Source organism: Maylandia zebra, linkage group LG7, assembly GCF_041146795.1.
Source record: "Maylandia zebra isolate NMK-2024a linkage group LG7, Mzebra_GT3a, whole genome shotgun sequence".
In the NCBI taxonomy this organism is placed as follows: domain Eukaryota; kingdom Metazoa; phylum Chordata; class Actinopteri; order Cichliformes; family Cichlidae; genus Maylandia; species Maylandia zebra.
The window spans coordinates 7,815,719-7,835,016 of record NC_135173.1 but is presented as its reverse complement, the minus strand read 5'-3'; the positions used below and the strand labels follow the sequence as shown (position 1 = coordinate 7,835,016).

Genomic DNA, 19,298 nt, shown 5'->3' with positions numbered 1-19,298 from the left:
GGTTTGTCTTTTAGGCAGTTGGGTTAACACTTGTATGCATATTTTTAACCACAGAATTAGGTTTTATCTGCCAGACATGTTTTGTCCCTTATCTCAAGAATCACTGGAACACAAACACTTTCTCTGCTTGTGTTTATCACTGCCAGCGCAGAGAAATGAAGTAAACTGAAGTAAACTTAATGCCATTCTGTGGAATTGTGCACAGGAAAGGAAGAAAAATAGTTTTCTAGCTGTCAGTTTATTTCTGTCATACTTTCACTGTGGTTCCTGATGAGCGTTCACTTTTTTTAAGTTTTTTTTTAGTTTTCTTAGTTTGCATCCATTGATCTCTTCATATGTTAACTATGAATGTTAAGCAGAATTAAAGTATATTTAAGTTGAACTTCAGTGAATTTTACTTGAGTAAATGTTACTGATAATCTTCACTCTTCTGAAAGGATGCTTTACATTGTTGCACAGTACTGCATTTAATAACTTTTTATATTCCTATAAATGGCTTGAATTTCTCACTGGATCACTACATCTAAAGCATCAAGTTCCCTTTACCTCGGAAATGAGACGTTCACCAAGTTCAAGCAGAAGTAAGTGAGAAGGTCAGAAAAAAATGAAACAATAAAACAGGCTTTGTTTGCTCTGTAGAACGGGAAACTCGGATGTCATTAACAGTACAGCGCTGTGCCTGCATTGTGTAGGCACATTATGCACACCGCGGCGACACGTTCACGGAAGGAGGCGGCGCACGGCTCAGACACAGACGCAAACAGTACAAGCAAAAATGGCAGTCCCACAGGTTCACTACTGCGCATTGCACTAGTGCAGGCTGATGGATGGAAGTTTGATTGGAGGTAGATATCAGTCACGAGAGGCTGATGTAGTGTTGTGATTCGATAGTTCAGATTTCCTACTTCCTTTTCAAAGACAATGCATCTGAAAGCGCCAATCGCATAAGCGAGAGAAGTGCTTGTTTTCACGGGAAATAACTTTCAGTACCTAATTAATTAGTCAGGCTTTATACTGAGGCTCAGTCATTTACAGTAAATACCAGCGCCTTTGGACAAGTGTCGGATCATCAGCACTAACAAGGAAATGTCTACATCTCTCTGCTGTTTCCTGTCTGTGGGGCTCCTCGTGTTTGTCTCTGCAGGTGAGATTCAAAAATTTAGAACCAAACTATTTCCCACTGAGGTAGAGAAAAGTAAAGGAAATCACTGTGGGTTTTCTATTGATTCGTGGAGTTCACGTCCGTTAATGTAATGCAGGTGTAACCAGTAGCGGTTTTAGATACGGGCGACACGGGCGGTTGCCCGGGGCGGCATCGTGGTGGGGGGCGGCATCACGGGCAAGAAAAAAAATAAATAAAAATTGCTCGTATTCATGCTGTCCCGACATCAGCCAGCGCATATTGGGGATGGCATAGGCACCCATCGGTTTTCTATCGCACATTTGCTGGGAGTAAGGGCGCTCTCCGTTTGCGAGGTGCACCTGCTGCTTGCGGCGCAGAGAGGAGATGGCGGGGCGGCGGGGGATTCTCTGGCTGGCTGGAGCAGCATCTTATAACCAACTCGCAAAATTAAACAAAATAAAAACAAAACAACAAACACGAAAACACCAGACATCATGATACAGACTTATAATCTGCACCGATGTTTTTCTATACATGAAAAGTGATCGCGAGAGCCCTCTGTGCGCCTGCTCGCTGCTGAAGTCAAAGTAAACTTTATTGTCATCTCCGCTACATACAGTCCAGTATATAGAGAGACGACGAGGCTCCCAGTTACAGCAGTGCAAGTAAACGAACAATAAATATTTAAGAGTAAAAAAAATTAATATACAAGAACTCGGGGTAAAGGAATCAATAACAATTAAATTTAAAATGTATATTTTATATTTTGTTGATTTAAAGTCTCACACACAACCCGTTTTCAAAGTTTAAAAAAAGAGAAAAGAAGAGGAGTGTAGCGACTTCCACAATCGCTAGAGGGCGGGGACTGAGCCTGCCTATTTGCCTGACGCGCTGTCAACTTAACGCAATAATGCGAGAGGTGGAATTGCTTGCTTGTTTATTAAAGTGCTTGAAAAGTTTACAGAGCAACGTGATCGGCTCACGTTTCAAACTCTTAAAACATCACAGGCTCTAATGCAACAAGGGGAAACTCGTTGTGCAGCGGTCAACAAAAACTACGGCTACCCAGCCCTCCTCTCTGTCAAAATCAAACCAGTGAAAGCAGTGTTGCCAACTCCTCAGTAAGGAAAATCGCTATTGGTTGTCCTAAAAGTCGCTAGAAGTCGCTAAATGACGTCTACGCCTAATTTGCATAATTGGTCATGCTAATCTAATTGTAACCCTAATTGTGTTGTTGGAGAGAGAAATAACATCGTGGAAGAGACATGAAGTGAGTAAAAAACATCCTAAATGTATTTAGAGTTTATTTAGAACTACAAATTAAATTTCTTTTAGCAATTATTGTTTTTTTAATGTCACAATTCCAACCCTGCTCCTTTGCCCGGGCTTGGACCGGCAAAAGTGACCCGAAATAGGCACTCTGGTGGAGTTACTTTGTGTGTGTGTTTATAAGTAGTTTTAAACCTTGTGATCCACAAAACAGCATAAGAGTAAAAGAGTAAAAGAAGAACTGACAGCACCCGCTGCTTGTTGAGAGTAAAAGCGATACGCGCTTTCACGTCTTTTTTAGCGACTGTTTTTTAGAAAAAAAAAGTCGCTAAGGGGTCTGAAAGCTTGCTAAATATAGTTGGCAACACTGAGTGAAAGACAGACTTACAACGCCCTCTTAATGTCACCGGTGTGACAAAAATAAAGAAGTGTGTTGTGCAGGGCTGCCTGCTGCACTGCAACATGTGACATTTATGCTGCACTTTATCTCACTTTAATGTTGATAACATGTCGTTAATTTGACTGTTGATTTTGATTATTTTTATTTTTGACACTTCTTCCATGTTAAAAGCCCCGCGAGCGCACAGGCACAGCAAGTGTAGGGGAGGGGCTGGTGGCTGCCAGTAATAAAAATGAACGTATGGGCAGGTTTCACTCCTTGTACGGCCATCGGTCAACGGCTGTACCTAGCCATCTCTCTCTCTGTCATACATGTGTGTGTATATATATATATATATGTTTTATTCAGGATCGCTGGCCCTAATCTTAAACTCAGAGGCTGGTGAACCCTGACTATGACATAATCAGGGTTGATAGGTTATGTTTTATCCTAAACATAACCTATCAAAGTTCTAAACTATATATGTGTATATGTAGGCTACATGTATGCGTACATCCACGCTCACACTATGATAGTAAACAGTAGACCGACAGTAGACACTGATGTGAGTTATTCAATCTTTTGCACAATATTAATTGGAAGAGATATATTGTTACGAGATATCTAGATAGACATAGATATATATGCGGTACAGTTTGCCTGTGGGCCACTCATGCTTGTCCTGTTGTTGGTCCTTCACTGAGCTGCAGATAAAGGTAAACTTATAACATACAAATAGCTGAAGTGAAACCGGTGTTTAAAACAATGAAATGTTTCTCTGTGAAATCTGCTGCTTCACCCTCCCTGTTTGGACCGATTTGTCAAACAATCTGCATTCATCCACTGCACAGTTTCATCCACGTCAATCATTGTGCACTTGGGATTTGGTAGCACTGTATAGGAACAAATTTGCAGAGACTGGGAACACTTTTCTGAAGGCTCATCGAAGGCAAATCCCAAACAGTAACAATCATGGTTAAATTAAGCACAAAGAGGTCAGGTGTCTCACTGATGTCATTTGCCAAAGCTGCAGTTGAAAGTTAATTAGGCTTTGGGTCTCCTGCAGTCAGAAAGCTTTGCTGTGGAGGGGTCTTTGAAAAAATGACGTGCATAGTTTAGTGGCTTTGAAACTGATTATGCAGAACTGAGTCAGGGTCACTTCCTTTCCTGTGTGGAGATTTGTAGACGTAGACAAACACAAGAACACACTGTATGATGCTGCACACGAAATCAGAAAAGTCTGCTATCAAAGCTTAGAGATCTACTATTTTTGTTGTTTGTTTGTTTTGACAGCATTTTTTGTATTTTGGGATTTTTTTTTCATGCTAAATATTAAAGTCACAGTGCTAAGAGAAAGGAATGTTAAAATAGTTTGTAATTTTTCTATAAAACATTATATTGACAGAGTGAGTAAATCAGAAATACACTAAGAGGCTTCAGAAGAGATTTGGTTCCTGAATTTTTCATTCTCTGACTGTTGTATTTATTTTGTTTCACAAATTACACTATGAGCAGGTGTTTATGTTTGTACATAAACACCTGTACATAAACCAGCGCACAGTGAACATTTGTACTTTGACCTATAACCTCTCTGCTTTGTATTGTTTCCTCTGACAGACCAGAAAACCATCACAGCTGAGTCTGGACAGAATGTCACTCTGCCATGTCGAGCTCCAAACAACAGCACGATCATAACTGTAGAGTGGCACCGACCTGACCTGCAGCCAAAATATGTTCTTTTATTTCGGGATGGAAACATTGATCCAGACAACCAGCATCAATCTTTTAAGAACCGGGTGGATCTGCAGGACAGAAAGATGAAGGATGGAAACGTGTCTCTGATTCTGAAGAATGTGATGATTAATGACACTGGAACATACGAGTGTCGTGTCTTCCTGGAAAAAAAAACACGCTCTTTGCAGTCCATCACAAACATCACCCTGAAAGTTGATCCTCCAGGTGAGTGAGCAGAGTTGTGTGTGTGTGTGTGATCAGAGGTGAAGCTGCTTCCTGGTTGTTGATGTTTGTTTCTAAAGATGTTGTTGATGAGACTTTGTAGAAAGCAGCTGGTCTGAGTGATGTGATCAGAGTGCAGTAGATAATGTCTGACAGCAGTTTGAAGAGGAAATGGATTCTGTTCTGTTCTTCACTCATCACCTACCTCAGTGTTTCCCAACCACTGTGCTGCGGCACACAGGTTTGTCGTGGAAGATGATCTGGTTCCACCTGGTTGGTACTCTAAGCAAATGGCGTGACTGGCAGAACAATTACATTCTCTTCCACTAGAGGGCAATGCAACCTGCTCTGATTAAATGTGTTGCCAACTGCCAGTAAAACAGAAGACAGAGGAAATTACATAATTGTCATGCTGTGAGTGTGACAATGCAGCGCATAAAAGCAATAAATATTTGAAAAGAAACATGTGTCAATCTTACCTGGATCCTGGAGAAAATCCCAACACAGATGAAGGCCCTACCATGAGTTGTGGTCAGCAGAAAGCAATTTAAACAAAAGGTATCCTGGGGACAAATCAAGCCACTTCTGCTATGCCTGGTGTGCAGGGAAAGAATTATCTATCTATCTAACATCTCACACCTGTTTCTAACCTGCAGGTCAGCGAGGAGGATCTGTTGGACTGAAAGGCAGTGTGCTAGTTTTAGGTCTGCTTTTTGTTGTTGCTTTTGCTTTTGCATTTTAGAGAATAACAGCGACAGGATCCGTACCAGCCTCCTGCTGAACCACAACAGCTTTGAAACCTCTCAGAACTTTTTCCATCTGAACTCTGACCCATGAATTGATGATGAACATCGAACACGTCCAGAGTTGCTTTGATGTCAAATTTCTCTGACTATCATCAGACCTGTTCAGACTGTGCCAGTCTCTGTGCTGTCTGTCAGAGACTCTGTGAACTACAGTGTTTGTTCATCTTCAGTTTCCATAGGATTTGTTTACAATAAGAAGAACTTTGTAAATCAATCAATGAATTCACTGTATGATACAAAATCCTTATCCTAATAGTATAGTAGCTTGTAGGTTTTCCGTTCCTCTCAGCCTCCAATTTGTTGTTCTTTATACAACCTGAATTCCAGAAAAGTTGTGACGTTTCATAAATTTGAACAACACGAAAGCTAAGACTTTCACTTGATATGAGCCAATAACTTATTCACAACAGAACGTAATTAACATAAATGTTTAAACTGAGAAATTTTACAACTATGAATGCTAAAAGTGCTATAAAGGTTTTAGAGCAACAGAACGTAATTAACATAAGAAATGTTCGCCTTGTAATCGGAAGGTTGCCGGTTCGAGCCCAGGCTTGGACAGTCTCGGTCGTTGTGTCCTTGGGCAAGACACTTCACCCGTTGCCTACTGGCGGTGGTCAGAGGGCCCGGTGGCGCCAGTGTCCGGCAGCCTCGCCTCTGTCAGTGCACCCCAGGGTGGCTGTGGCTACAATGTAGCTGCCATCACCGGTGTGTGAATGTGTGCGTGAATGGGTGGATGACTGGATATGTAAAGCGCTTTGGGGTCCTTAGGGACTAGTAAAGCGCTATATAAATACAGGCCATTTACCATCTGCTACCCTTCAGATGATGTCTAGTTCAGGGAAGGCCGTTTGTATTTGCCAATCTTTCACCTATAGAGAACATTACAGACACATAATTAATTAAATGCACAAACTCTTCGGCAGATGAAAACCTATATCAGGCAAGAATTGGACTGAATTTTCCAAACCAAAACTCCAGAAAGTCATAACTTCAATGCTCAGACATCTTCACACTGGTTTGGAAAGAAGAGGAGATGCTACACAAACAGGCCCCTGTTTCAACTACTCTGAGACCTGGAGCAAGCATCTGATTTGAAATGAGCTCATTTAGTGCCTGAAAGTATAAAATCTCAGTTTAAACATTCATGTTATCAAAGTCAGCTTTAATGGCAAAAACCATATGCTCAGAGCATACACAAGAATTTCAAATTGCAATGCTCCCATAGTCCTCAGCCCTCGAGATAAAAAGATAGAAATACAACAATGTTATGTACAACACAATGCAATATAATACAAAACAATCTTACATAAACAAAAGTGTCCAACACAATCAGAGTGTTATTCATGTTCTGTTGTGAATGAAATATTGGCTCATGCTTTTTGAAAGTCTTAGTTTTCATTTTGTTCAAATTAAATTACTTAATTAATTATTAAATTACTTCTCTGGAATTCGAGTTGTATTTTTGCTTTTTACATTCAAATATGAATAAACTTTTTTTATCTGTAATTGTATGTTTTTATAAGAAGTCATATTTTGCTAATAAAGAACTGTTAAAGCTTTCTTCTTTTTTGTTCTTTGTTTTCTCCGTTTCTGGTGATTAGGGCAGGGTTGGTATCCATTTAGAGTGTTGTTTTAGCTCAGAGGTCGGCAACCTGCCCTCTTCTAGCTGTGGCTGCCGGAATCTTTCAGGGTAAAAAAAAAAATATAACTAAGACAATTTTAAACAAACTATTTTTATATTTATTTATTCTATACACAGTTTTATTAAATGTATTAATAAAACAAAAATATCCACCCCGTCTACCACACCTCTCGCTCTCCCGTGTTTTCCCTGCCAGTGGCTAATAATGAGAGAGCTCCAGCAAGCTAACCGTGGATTAATCCGAAGAACAAAACTCTTGGGGGAAACTGGTGTGTAATTCTCTGTTTGGACTGATTCATTTGCTTTCACCACTTATTACGCTGACTTGCCCGATGTTTAATAACATTTTTTTAATTGCAGTGTCACAAGACGTTTCCAAGTTTGCTGAAAAGCACCAAGAGACAAACAAAAAAAGAGGGACTGGAACTGCTAAGCAGACCAAATGCTTTTTTTAGACCTTGTTCAATAAAAATGCTGCTAGTTTTCTGGTAGCTCATGAGATAGTAAGACACAAAATCCATTCACCGATGGAGAATACATAAAAACATAAACAATTCATAAAATTATCAGTGCACCTACTCTCACATCAAATCTTTTGCTGCAAGACAAAGTCTGGTGGCTGTCAAAGGGAGAGGGGCTAAAACAATTTGCTGCGAGTGTGAAACATGTGAAAACTTCACCTATCCCAACTGGAAACCGCAGAGTGGCTTGAAAAGCTGCACTTCGTGGTAGATATAAGATGACCATCGCATCACCATAACAAGCAGAATGAACAAAAGGAAAAAACGGTCCTCAGGATGTTTTGGTGTTCAAGCACAAAATCACTTTTGAGACTACAGAAAGATACATTCTCTCTTTTCCCCTTCCCGAGAGAGCTCAGAGCAAGCAATCACGTAAAATGTGAGCATTTGCAATATGCAATCATAGTAATGTAAACTGCACTTGGGAAAAGATTCAGTGAAATCAGAAAGGTGAAAGAAAAAGAAACATTATCCTTTCCTGCTGATGGACCCATCACAGTGAACATATCCGTATTTACAGGAGCAAAACTGGGTGATCTTGAAATTGAACCTGCCGACATAGAAAGAAAGTGTACTTTATTGGTCCCCGTGGGGAAAATCCCTCTCTGCATTTAACCCATTCACTCAGTGAAGCAGTGGGCAGCCACTGGGCGCCCGGGGAGCAGTGTGTAGGGACGGTACCTTGCTCAGGGGTACCTCAGGGTAGTTGTTCAGGGGAATCGAACCGACCTTCCGATCATGGGGCCACCACTCTACCTACTGAGCTATCCCTGCCCTAGCTGATAAAGACATATTCAAGTTTTGTTTTTTTTAAATGACAGATGATCTGGAAGATCTGGCCCATCAGAGGCTGCTGTGTTTTATTTATTGGAAAACTGAGATGACGTGAGATAGATTGTATTTGATTAATTTTCCACGAGATGTGAACTCAAACCTGAAAATTGGTTGTTGTTGTTTTTTTAAGTAAAACTGTGTTTTTTCTCCGCTTTAAAGTGTTTGTTATACAGTTCTTAAAAAGTATAAAAGCTCTTATTATTATTATTCATGTATTAAGTATATTATAACACCTCACAGAAATACAAACTTGGACCACTGTGAGCGACATCAGACGTGTGCACTGTGGTCACGCCAGCATTGAATCCATCCAAGTTACATGTTTTATTAAAATGACAACATTTACATGTATGTTAGAATACTTTTAATTAACTGCTTTAGCCCACTTACAATAAAAATGTAAAAAAAAATCTGACATCTGAAATGACCTGTGTAGTATGTTAACACTATTGGAAGTAAAAATAACTTGACTCCAATTTTGAAAACAACTTTTTTTTTAATATAAAGCTCTGACTTGTATTACGATTCTGTGGTCTGGGAGAGAGTCCTGTAACACTGTCTGCAAAATACAGTATATAATGACCAATGTTGGGCAATTAATTATATAGTTACTTCTTCAAAAAATAACTCAGTTTGACAAACAACAAAGTTTTTTGCAGCTATTTTTTTTTTAAATGCAGCCAAGGTGTTTTTAAATAAACATTTCAAACTATTTACAGAACAATCAGCTGTTCTGCATCAAATCTGATGCCACACAAATTATTTGTGCCGCTCCAAAAAATAATTTCTGTCCATTATGAGATAAAGGAGAACAACAGCCTGATACCTGCAGGCCTGACAGCAGGAGATGTATCACTCCTGTAACACCTGTAACATTCAGCAGTCGCCTCATTGTCCTGACACACACAACAAAACTATTGACTACACTACACGTCGCAAATCTCTCACATCTCAAAACACCGCCGTCACTTCCCCCCGTTTCTTTACAACTTGCCATATCCTTTTTTGATTGGTCGACATGGCACTTTTTTCGACCAATAGGAAAGGGTGGGGGTGTTTTTGGTTTTGTTTTTGCAGAGCGCTTTCGAGTCTTTTTTCTTATAGAACGTTTCTTCCCGCAGTAAATATAAACAACGACAGTATTCAGGAAGAAAACCAAACATCACAGATATTTCTATCATAACTCTGGTTTTACGTGGCTTATCAACACAATTTAAAAACTGGTATAAAGTCCACACTTTTTCCGTCATTTGTTCCATCTGTCCTGCTCACATCTCCAATGGTTGTAAACGTTGGCTTCGCTCCACATCAGCAACGCTGCTTTGCTAGCTAAAACACTGGTGTCGGCACATAACGACGCTGCCATAGCCTGTCAACGACGTCGATTAGCTGCGTATATACGAATGTGAATCGCATTATTGGCTGGACTATGGGATAAAGTGGCATCGTTCTAATCCTATACGGGAGCAGCCAGTCACTTACTGACTAACACTGCAAAACAGGATTGTTAAAGTTTTAATTTTAATTTCAATTCAGGTTAGTTTTTTTTTGTGCGCAACGCAATTTTCTGTGCGCAGAGACCGTGCAAGCAGTGCGCAATTGCGCACGTGCGCAGCTTAGAGGGAACATTGCTCTACTGTCCGTATATAAACATGTGTGAGGATGTGTTAATGTAAAATGTGAATCATAGTGTTCCAGTCTTAAGACTTGACGAATGAAAAACAAGATACTGCAGAGTATTTTTTTTTATACTTAGTAAAACTTCAGGTCCCCACCACTATATTTAAACCAATAGAAAGCTGGTGCTCAGAGGAAGAGGGCGGGCTTTACTTGGTGTCAGTGACAGAAATAAAAAGCTCAAATGAGTGAGAAGGACGATGAAGGAAACATCTGTGCTGTGTCTGCTCTGTAAGTAGAATCTCTGTGTTTGTTTGAATTCTTGTACTTTGACTGTCTGCTCTCCTGATAACTGATGATGGAGGAGAAGACATGAAAAACAAATCAGGCTGAATTCAAGTTCAAACACCACGAGGACCAACTGCAGGTCTGAACTGACTCTTTATCTTTGCTCAGGAGTCGAGGAAACACAGCAGGCAGTGAAAAGCTCAAATCATTCACTCATTATATCAACACAGCTGCACAGTGGACACATGACTTTACTGGGTTTTTTAAATACAGTGGATACTTTGATTACACTCTGAGTTTACACAGTGTACATAAAAATATGATCACTGTAAGAGCTGCTTTCTAGATGAAAACTTCAGACTGGTGGAGAATCAAGAGTTTTGTTTAATTTTATTTCAGTAATAACCTTAAAGAAGTTCCTTCAGAAAATGTGGCGGAAAATGTTTGAGGTTAAATGGTGATTCGATACAGGCAGGATGTGAAACTGCTGACCAGTCCACATTAACTCTCCCACAGTGGCAGCTGGGATACAGTGTAGCTCTATTGTCAGTCTGAACTTTATTTTAACCTATTCCTGATATCGAACAGAAAATGAGAATATCAGAAAATGATATATCAGAGAGAGATGAGTTTGTGTGTTTGTGTGGAGTTGTTCTTTATGTTCACCTCAAATCAACCTGAGTGTCATTTCTCTTTAGTTCTGATCTCACTGCTGAGCTGCACAACAAACCAAGGTCAGTAACCTTCTTCTGCCACAGTTTAAACCTGAGAAATGCTCACTGATATGACCTGATTGGGTTCATGTTTCAGAATTAAGTAAAACACCTTTGTGTCAGGCAAAAGCAACCAAGCAACAATTGTTTTTTTGTTTTTTTCATTGTAACCCTCACAGCTCGTCTGACTGTGAGTCCCAGCAGCTCTCAGTTCTTTGAATATAACATTGTGTCTCTGAGCTGTGAGGAGGACGACAGCTCTGCTGGATGGACTCTGAGGAGAAACACAAGCACACGACAGAGGACTCAGTGTGGAACAAATGGATTTGGGCAACTAGCTGGTCGCTCCTGTAAAATCACACTTTTCCTGTCAGACAGTGGAGTTTACTGGTGTGAGTCCAGAGAGGGTCCCATCAGTAACATGGTTAACCTGACAGTCACTGGTAAGCTGAGTGTGTGGAGTTAGTGTTGATGAAGCTGTGTGTAAATGGATGAAATGCTGTAGTTTGTCTCTGTGTTGAGGTGGATCAGTGATCCTGCAGAGTCCTGTCCTCCCTGTGATGGAGGGAGATGACGTCACTCTGCTCTGTGAAACAGAGACCACTCCCTCCAACCTCCCAGCTGCTTTCTATAAAGATGGCATCTTCATTGGGAATGAGTCAACAGGTCACATGACCATCCAGCATGTTTCCAGGTCTGATGAAGGCCTCTACAAGTGTGACATCAGCGGTCATGGAGAGTCTCCATCCAGCTGGATCACTGTCACAGGTGACACACTCACCTGTCTGTGTTTCTGCAGCTTTCAACATTCACAATGTGACGACAACTTAATGAATGTGTTTGCTTTATTTTAGACAAACACACCACATCTGTTCTCACTGTGCTGTTGTCTGTTGGATCAGTCTGTGTTGTGGTTCTACTGGTGTTACTGGTTCTGCTGCTGAGATGGCGTGCTCATAGGAAACCTGAAGGTGAGACCTAGACTTCTGGATTTTATATAAATAAAGTTCTGCTGAATAAGCTACACAGCTATTGTGATTAGATGTTTTTATATTGACTCTTACTCCCAATGGAAGTAACTCCAAGCTGTTACACAGTAATGAAAACACATGTTCTTTTTTCTATTTCTTATTCTCTTCATTTACCCCTAACTAATTTCGGGTTAAATGTTGTTGTTTTTTTTTCAGCTGAAAATCCTGAAGAAGTCCAAGAAAACCAAGTCACCTACACTGAGGTCATTTTATCAAATCGTCTGCAAAAACCAGTCAAATCAGAAAGAGGTAAATTTTCTTTTATTAAGATTTGTGGTTGGGGGCTGGGTTGTGGTCCATAAAATTAGAACACTTAATGGAAGTGTAGACATTTAGAATTACGTAATCAAAAAATATATATAATTAAATAAATAAATAAATAAACATAAATTATAGGTTCAGCCAAAGAGTACCTTTGAAGAAGAAGAATACCTATGTAGGTGAACACAGAGGGCTTTCTTCCAAAGAGCCTATCAGCAGCTTAAACAGGAAATAAGTGACCAGTCACGTTATTGCATGGAATGGAAAGTTTCAGCTACTCCTTACTTAATGTGGGTCACTTGTTTTTTTGTTTTATTTTCCATTATTATGCGTTCATGTTAATTTAATAGACTACATGCAATAGACAGATTAACTATGGCATCACCTGCAGGTTTCTGGGCCTGACATTTTGAAGCTTCAACGTTAGTTCTCTCAACAAAACTCAAAAATTTAACACCTCCACCTTGGCCATCTGTCTTTTTGTTAGTACCACCATCTCCAAACCACACATCCTATCACACATCAGATGTATTATTTGTCATATAATGACATTAAAAATGGTCCCAAGGGCACCAACAGAACAAACACTGTGTAGAGATCCAGTTCAAGGACTCCAATTAGCTGAGGTGAAGCCTAGCATACAGCTAATAACAGTTTCTCCATCCACCTGTAAGTCAAAGAGGCCACGCCCCTATGAACGCAAACTTTAAGTTTTAATACAGTTTAAACAGGTGAGTTTTTTTTTTTTAAATCTACTTAAGGAGTCCTGATACCAGAGATTTTGTAGGTGGTACTAATACCAGTGGAATTACTTTAGTCTCAACACAGAAAAACAAAATGATCATCCAACGTATTTAAACATAAACTCCTTTTTAAAAAAAAAAAAAAAAAAAAAAAAGAGCTGTTTTAACACTAACAAGGTGGCTGTTCATTTATTTAAAATTTTAACAATATATTTTGTTCCGGGACAAAACTGAAATGTTAAGATGTTTGCTGAGTGGCCAACTTATGTTACAGTTACATTGTTAGAGTTACATTACCATACCATATGAATTTTTTTTTTAGTCACTGAAAAAAAATTACCCTTTCGCAAAGCTCTGGTTCTCTCAAACAAACTAATAATGAGATTTCAGGAAAATGTGAGAAGGATAATTTTACTGTGAACTGAAACTTACTGAACTTATTTTTGGATGCCAGTCCTTTATGTGCTTCACTAAACTGGAAGTATTTTCTTACAGTAACATTGTTTGCATTTCCTTTTTGCAAAACAGTTATCACCCTTTGGTCCTTCCCTTTAAATGTGAAGTACTTCCCGTCTCTGTCTTTCCTGTCAGTGAGTTGGAGCAAAGCTAACGCAGCAGCTGTACCAATCAATATCTCCCACGTTGCGGCAGTCACAGGTCTGCCTCACATAGGCCAGATGTCAGATGTGTTGTGAATTCTGCCATTGTCATAACTAAGCAGTAAATTTAGAAGCAGCTCAGATTAATCCCAGATGTGTCTGGGTTTGGTACACACAATATACCTACACAGTTGTTTCTCTAATACACAAAGGACTAAAAGACCAACAACTTCCCACTTCTGTAAAATTCTGTATAAAAAACCCTCAGCAGCAACTTCCTGTTATTGATTCCAGATGACTGTTCTCTGAGGTCGTGACATTTCTCACCATGGTCTTGTCTGGTTTGTGTAACAATTGTTTTGTATTTGAAAACAGGTTTCATTTGTGCCCTGTGGAGAAATTTTGGTTAGAACTGAAAGAAACTGACATCTGCTTTCTTTCTTTTTTCACACAAACATCCCCAGTTTCATGTGGTAACCACAGTTTCACAGCAGAGGGGATGTTTTTTTGTTTTGTTTTTAAAAGGACAAAGCTTGAAAATTGTTGCTATTTATAAAAATTCCTTATTAATCTCTAAACAAAAGTAGTATGGTTATGTTATGTTATGTTTTTGTCCCTTTATTCATTTCTTTGTTTTATTGTGCAGAGAACGATCCACCTGCACTCGATACAACACAAGATGTCACTGCTGGGCAGAGAATAAAAGGTACAGCTGCTCTGTACCTTTGTACAGAGTTATTCTAACCACATCATGACTTAAGCACAGAATATCTCCTTTCTGTCAGAGAGAAAACTGTAATGCTGTTTGAACTGTGTTTGTGTTCAGACTTTAAACCAGAGCCAGACGTCGTCTACTCTTCAGTGAAGTAGTCCACCAGTCCAACCACTGACGTCCAGCTGCTGGTCCCTAACTGGTCCGTTCCCTCTTCCTGTCGTTCTCACTGAATTAGACCTGCATGCTCACAATGTATTTTTAACTTGAGTTTTCAAATTTTATCCTCTACTAATATGATTCATGTCCTTGACTGTTCTTATGTTTAATTTATTCATGTTTGATGGCTTTTGTTCTCATTCTTATCACACTCATTTAGTTACTCTTCAGCAGTAATATTGTCATGTGTTTTCTCATGTGTGCGCTTGGAAAAGATATCAAATGGAAAATTTGACTTATTTGTTTGTAGCTAACTGATATATGTCCTTCTTACAATCATTCAGTGGCTGAAAACAGAACAGCTTCATTCCAGGATGTGCATGTTTGAGACTAAAGGGCTGGCATTTTTATATCATCCAAAAACCAAAGAGCAAAGGGATTTGTGTCTCCTTCTGAGATTGAACTGGGGATGTATTTGTTACACCATTCTCTAACAGTTAGAGAATGGTGTAAACCAGGGGTGGGGGAACTCCAGGCCTCGAGGGCCGGTGTCCTGCAGGTTTTAGATGTGTCCCTGATCCAACACAGCTGATTTAAATGGATAAATTACCTCCTCAACATGTCTTGAAGTTCTCCAGATGCCTGAACTAATCATTTGATTCAGGTGTGTTGACCCAGGGCAAAGCTTTGGAGTTTTCTACCCCTGGTGTAAACTACAACACAATGAAGACACTTTAAAAACAAAAAAACATTAAGAAGATCTCATGTTCTTACCACCTCAGCAAAGAGCTGAAAGCGTTTGGTGTCCGATAATTTACACGCATGATCAGTCAGGCTGATTCATGTGTCCCAGCTCTTGGGCTAAACTACTCTGAAGCCTAACATAGCCAAAACATCCATTTAGAGTCTGCAGCCATCTACTGTTAAGTCCAAGTATTACAGTTATACAGATATAATTTAAAGACAAAATGTTTTCATCTTTCACTTTAGAGAAATAAAACAGGAACTGAGCAGGTTTGACTTGTTTGTTCTAGGGATGGACCGATCGGATACAGTATTGGTATCGATCCTGACCTAAATTACTTTATTGGATATCGAGGAGAAATAAAAAATGTAACCCGATCCATTAAATGTCACAAAAGCACCTCATAAAACTTGCAACATGGCGTAACCCAGGTTGTGACCTTAGCATGAAGGAGCAGTATGTGTCACACAGTAGAGTAGCTGTTGTGTATGAGGCCTGTCGGCATTGTAGAGTTGCTTCACACTGAAAGCATCTGGAGCCAAACCGGCATGAGCTATCTCTGAGCTATCGCAGAGAAGTAAAGCAAGTGAGTCAGATCATTTTTGAATGTTTGCAAAGTGATCTTGCATTAAGCTTAACAACCGATATATGGAGCTCGGACGTCTGTGCGTTGTCACTGCTAAGTCTGACCATACAAAAGATAGACTCAAGTTTTACTTTAAAAAACAAACAAAACTTTCATACTTGTGTTAAGGTTTGTATGGAAATGACATAACATTCAGCATCAGGTTAAATGTGATAGAAACAGCTTACTGACATTCATCTTGATAACAGATGAGTGTCATGAAGCCATGTTTGCTTTCATTTGCACTTATTTCCACTTTGGATGTCTCTTTACATGTAGCTTTAAGTATGAAAGGGTCCATTTTAAGTTGTGGAATATAAAGATTATTTTGTCCTGATTTTGCACTTCTTTTTTCAGAACAAAAGAGCTTTTGAAATCTGCATAAAATTGCATTTTAAATTATTTTTGAATATTACTTTAAGTACTTAGATTTTAAGTTCTGCTAAATGTTTAAATAAAAAGATCAGCATTGTTGAACTGTGAAATATTTTGGGTGCTGTGTATTCTTTGCATTTTAAAGTGTTAGGTCATACTCAAATTTAAAAAGACCAAATACAAAATGCAACAAGATATAAAAAAAACAGTTTTATTAATTTTAAAATACACTATATAGGCAGATGTCCAAATTTATGATATCGGTATAGTCATAAAAAAATAGTATCGTTCCATCTCTAGTTTATTCTCAGTATCACACTCGTATTTTTTTTTTCAGTCAAATTTGATCCATTTGAAAGTTTTATCTTGGAAACATTTTATTAATTTAAACTGGATTTCAACACACAAAATAAATTATATTACTTTGCTAACGATTCTGTGTTTTATTCACAGAGAAAAACAAAAGAAAAACAAAAATTGAAACAAGAATTGTCCAAAAAATAATTAGACAAGGACTTCCTGAAAGACAACAACTCTAAAGTGAAGACCTACACAGGAGTTTCGTCCCTCTGCAGCCCCTAATCTCCTCAATGTTTTCAGCTGGTGCTAATTGGTCACACCTAGTCAGGTGTGGATAAAAACTTACCTGAGGCAAGCTGGAGTTCACTTGTCTTTGCCTTGGTGGTACCAGTCATTTTAGCCAACCTGGTATTTCATTTTAAGATAAAACCTCTTCTCACTAACACTCTGGTATTCATCTCCTTTTTTTATGTTTCGGCTTTTGAGCCGGGTAGTAACATAGGGCTGCCATCTCTTGCTTTACAAATGGGCATGCTATAACAAATTAGCCCCATCTTACCAGATACTCACAGAAAAATCTCATTTTCAGATGCTCTTGTTGACTTTGATGCGTTTAAGACTAAACCTTCCACTTGAACATGTTGCACATCTCTTTGATTTTAGCTTAAACTAAAACCACTGTGTTTAACATTACTGTAAATTTACTGTACGCTCACCTCAGCCCATTGGTGCACTGGGCTAAAATACATTGCATACGGGCCAGTGTGCCACACCAGTATGTTGAGATGTTTGGTGACCGTGTGACAGTTATTGACTATTTTGAAGTTTTTATAGAGAGAACACAAAATTTACGCGCTAAGGCAGAGACATATTCCACTTACAAAAGTAGGCACACAATTAAATATCAATTGATGAACTGTTTTCCAGTTTGTTTTGAAATGTTTTTGTTTTTTTTGCATTGTTTGTTTGTTTTGTTTTTCCCCGAAGCAGCTAATAAAGCACAACGGAATACAATTTTGCCTCTTTCTTGTAAGCTTCTATAATAAAATGACAAAATAATGCCAGTTATAAATAAAGACAATTTAATAAATTATGAAACACTTATTTTATTTCTATTGGATCTGAACATGTTGTGTAATACTACAACCTGAAAAGACAAATAGATTGCGTTGGCCTGTACAGGAGATAAAGAAAACATTTTAACGACAGCTATAAAATGAAAAAAATCAGAAAATAGATACGCCAAAGTATGTATGTTGTGAATTACATTGGTAGTATTTTAAACCTGATCTACTAATTCACAGTGAGTGATAGAAAAACGGGTAAAATAAAACATGAAGTGCAGAGTACAGGAAGATGGGTCCACCCTAATGTGACACCGAACCAAAAATCTTAAAAGAAACCTGCAATATTAGAGTTCTGTCTAAACGGGTGTAACTGGAATACTGCCTCAGTTTTCTTAGCAAGCTTTTTTTCTCTCTCTCTTTTTGATTGTCATTGCAACATCCACGGAAATTCTGACCCACTGCTAAACCTTTACCCCACATGTTTACATCTGGCATCACACATGTAATTACAAAAGCTTTGGTTGTCCACACAACTAAGTCACAAAAGTGTGACTTTGTAACAAAAATCTGGTTTGGACCTGCTTGTAGTAGATGCGTGTCTGTTTCAAATCCACTGTTCCATCAGTTAGCCTCAGACAGAACTTGTCATCTTCACAGGCCTGCAGGGGATTGTTGCCTTTTCCACAACATTCACAGTTAACGAGAGCATCAGTGGTCGATGATGAAACCACACTTCTCCGCTTTAAGCTCTCTGTGCTGCAGCTTACTCTGTGAGGTATACCATTCTGTAGCTCTGTCTTCATTTTCTTTTCCCCATTTGATTTGTTGTGGTTCAGTGTCTGAGAGCTGATGTGACAGTTTTTGTGGGTAGCACACTTTCTTCACAGTTGATAACGCAGGAGTGGCATTGGAGGCAGACATAACATAACAAATGTATGTTTGGCACAGTGATTCTTCCTGCCTGTGCTATGTGCCAAAAGTCATATTTGTTGCGTCCCCTTGTTTTCATGGAGACATGTAAGTGTTTTGGGGAGGACACAAGGCTGGACAGGGTCTGCATATAAGTGGCGGAATTCCTTAATAACAGAACAGAGCCCCGACCATTGTGCATGCATAAGATCAGTGGGAGGTTTTAACTCAGTCAGTGTTCTTTGTTTTAGCAAACTGCAACCAGTATGCGTCCAGATTCTGGGTACAGAACACTCACTTTGTCCTTCACTAATGGACTGGTCGAGTGCCCTTTTCCTTGCTGTACTGGTGGTGTAGTTGATTGCATGGCCTGGGACTCCTTGCACTTTCTTCATATTTGAGGGCATTATCCAGTAAGCCTGGACATCTGTATGTGTGATGTTCCCTCGTAGACGCACTGCAGTGTAAATTTTGTACAGGAGAGCTGCCACATGTACACACTTCTCTGCCACACCCCCCATGCATGTACAATGGGCACTCTCAACCTCCCATTAGATTTAAGGATAACCCGTCTAAGTACCCTCTATGTTTGATGATGCCACACAGCCTCAGCGCCACCTC

General features: G+C 39.2%; 1 protein-coding gene and 1 non-coding gene across 2 annotated transcripts; both read left to right on the top strand.

The window, feature by feature from the left end:
* Positions 1-789: 789 nt before the first annotated feature.
* On the top strand, positions 790-7,083 carry LOC112431095 (uncharacterized). The gene is made up of 3 exons (XR_013099287.1): positions 790-1,144; positions 4,389-4,730; positions 5,384-7,083. It is a non-coding gene; the product is annotated as an uncharacterized LOC112431095 (transcript).
* Positions 7,084-11,096: 4,013 nt separating this feature from the next.
* LOC106676513 (sialoadhesin-like) lies at positions 11,097-17,733 on the top strand. Its single transcript, XM_076887098.1, has 7 exons — positions 11,097-11,172; positions 11,331-11,594; positions 11,674-11,919; positions 12,006-12,122; positions 12,339-12,431; positions 14,432-14,491; positions 14,612-17,733. Exons 1-7 carry the CDS (start codon positions 11,097-11,099, stop codon positions 14,653-14,655), a joined length of 900 nt encoding a protein of 299 aa, XP_076743213.1. The 3' UTR covers positions 14,656-17,733.
* The last annotated feature ends 1,565 nt before the right edge of the window (positions 17,734-19,298 follow it).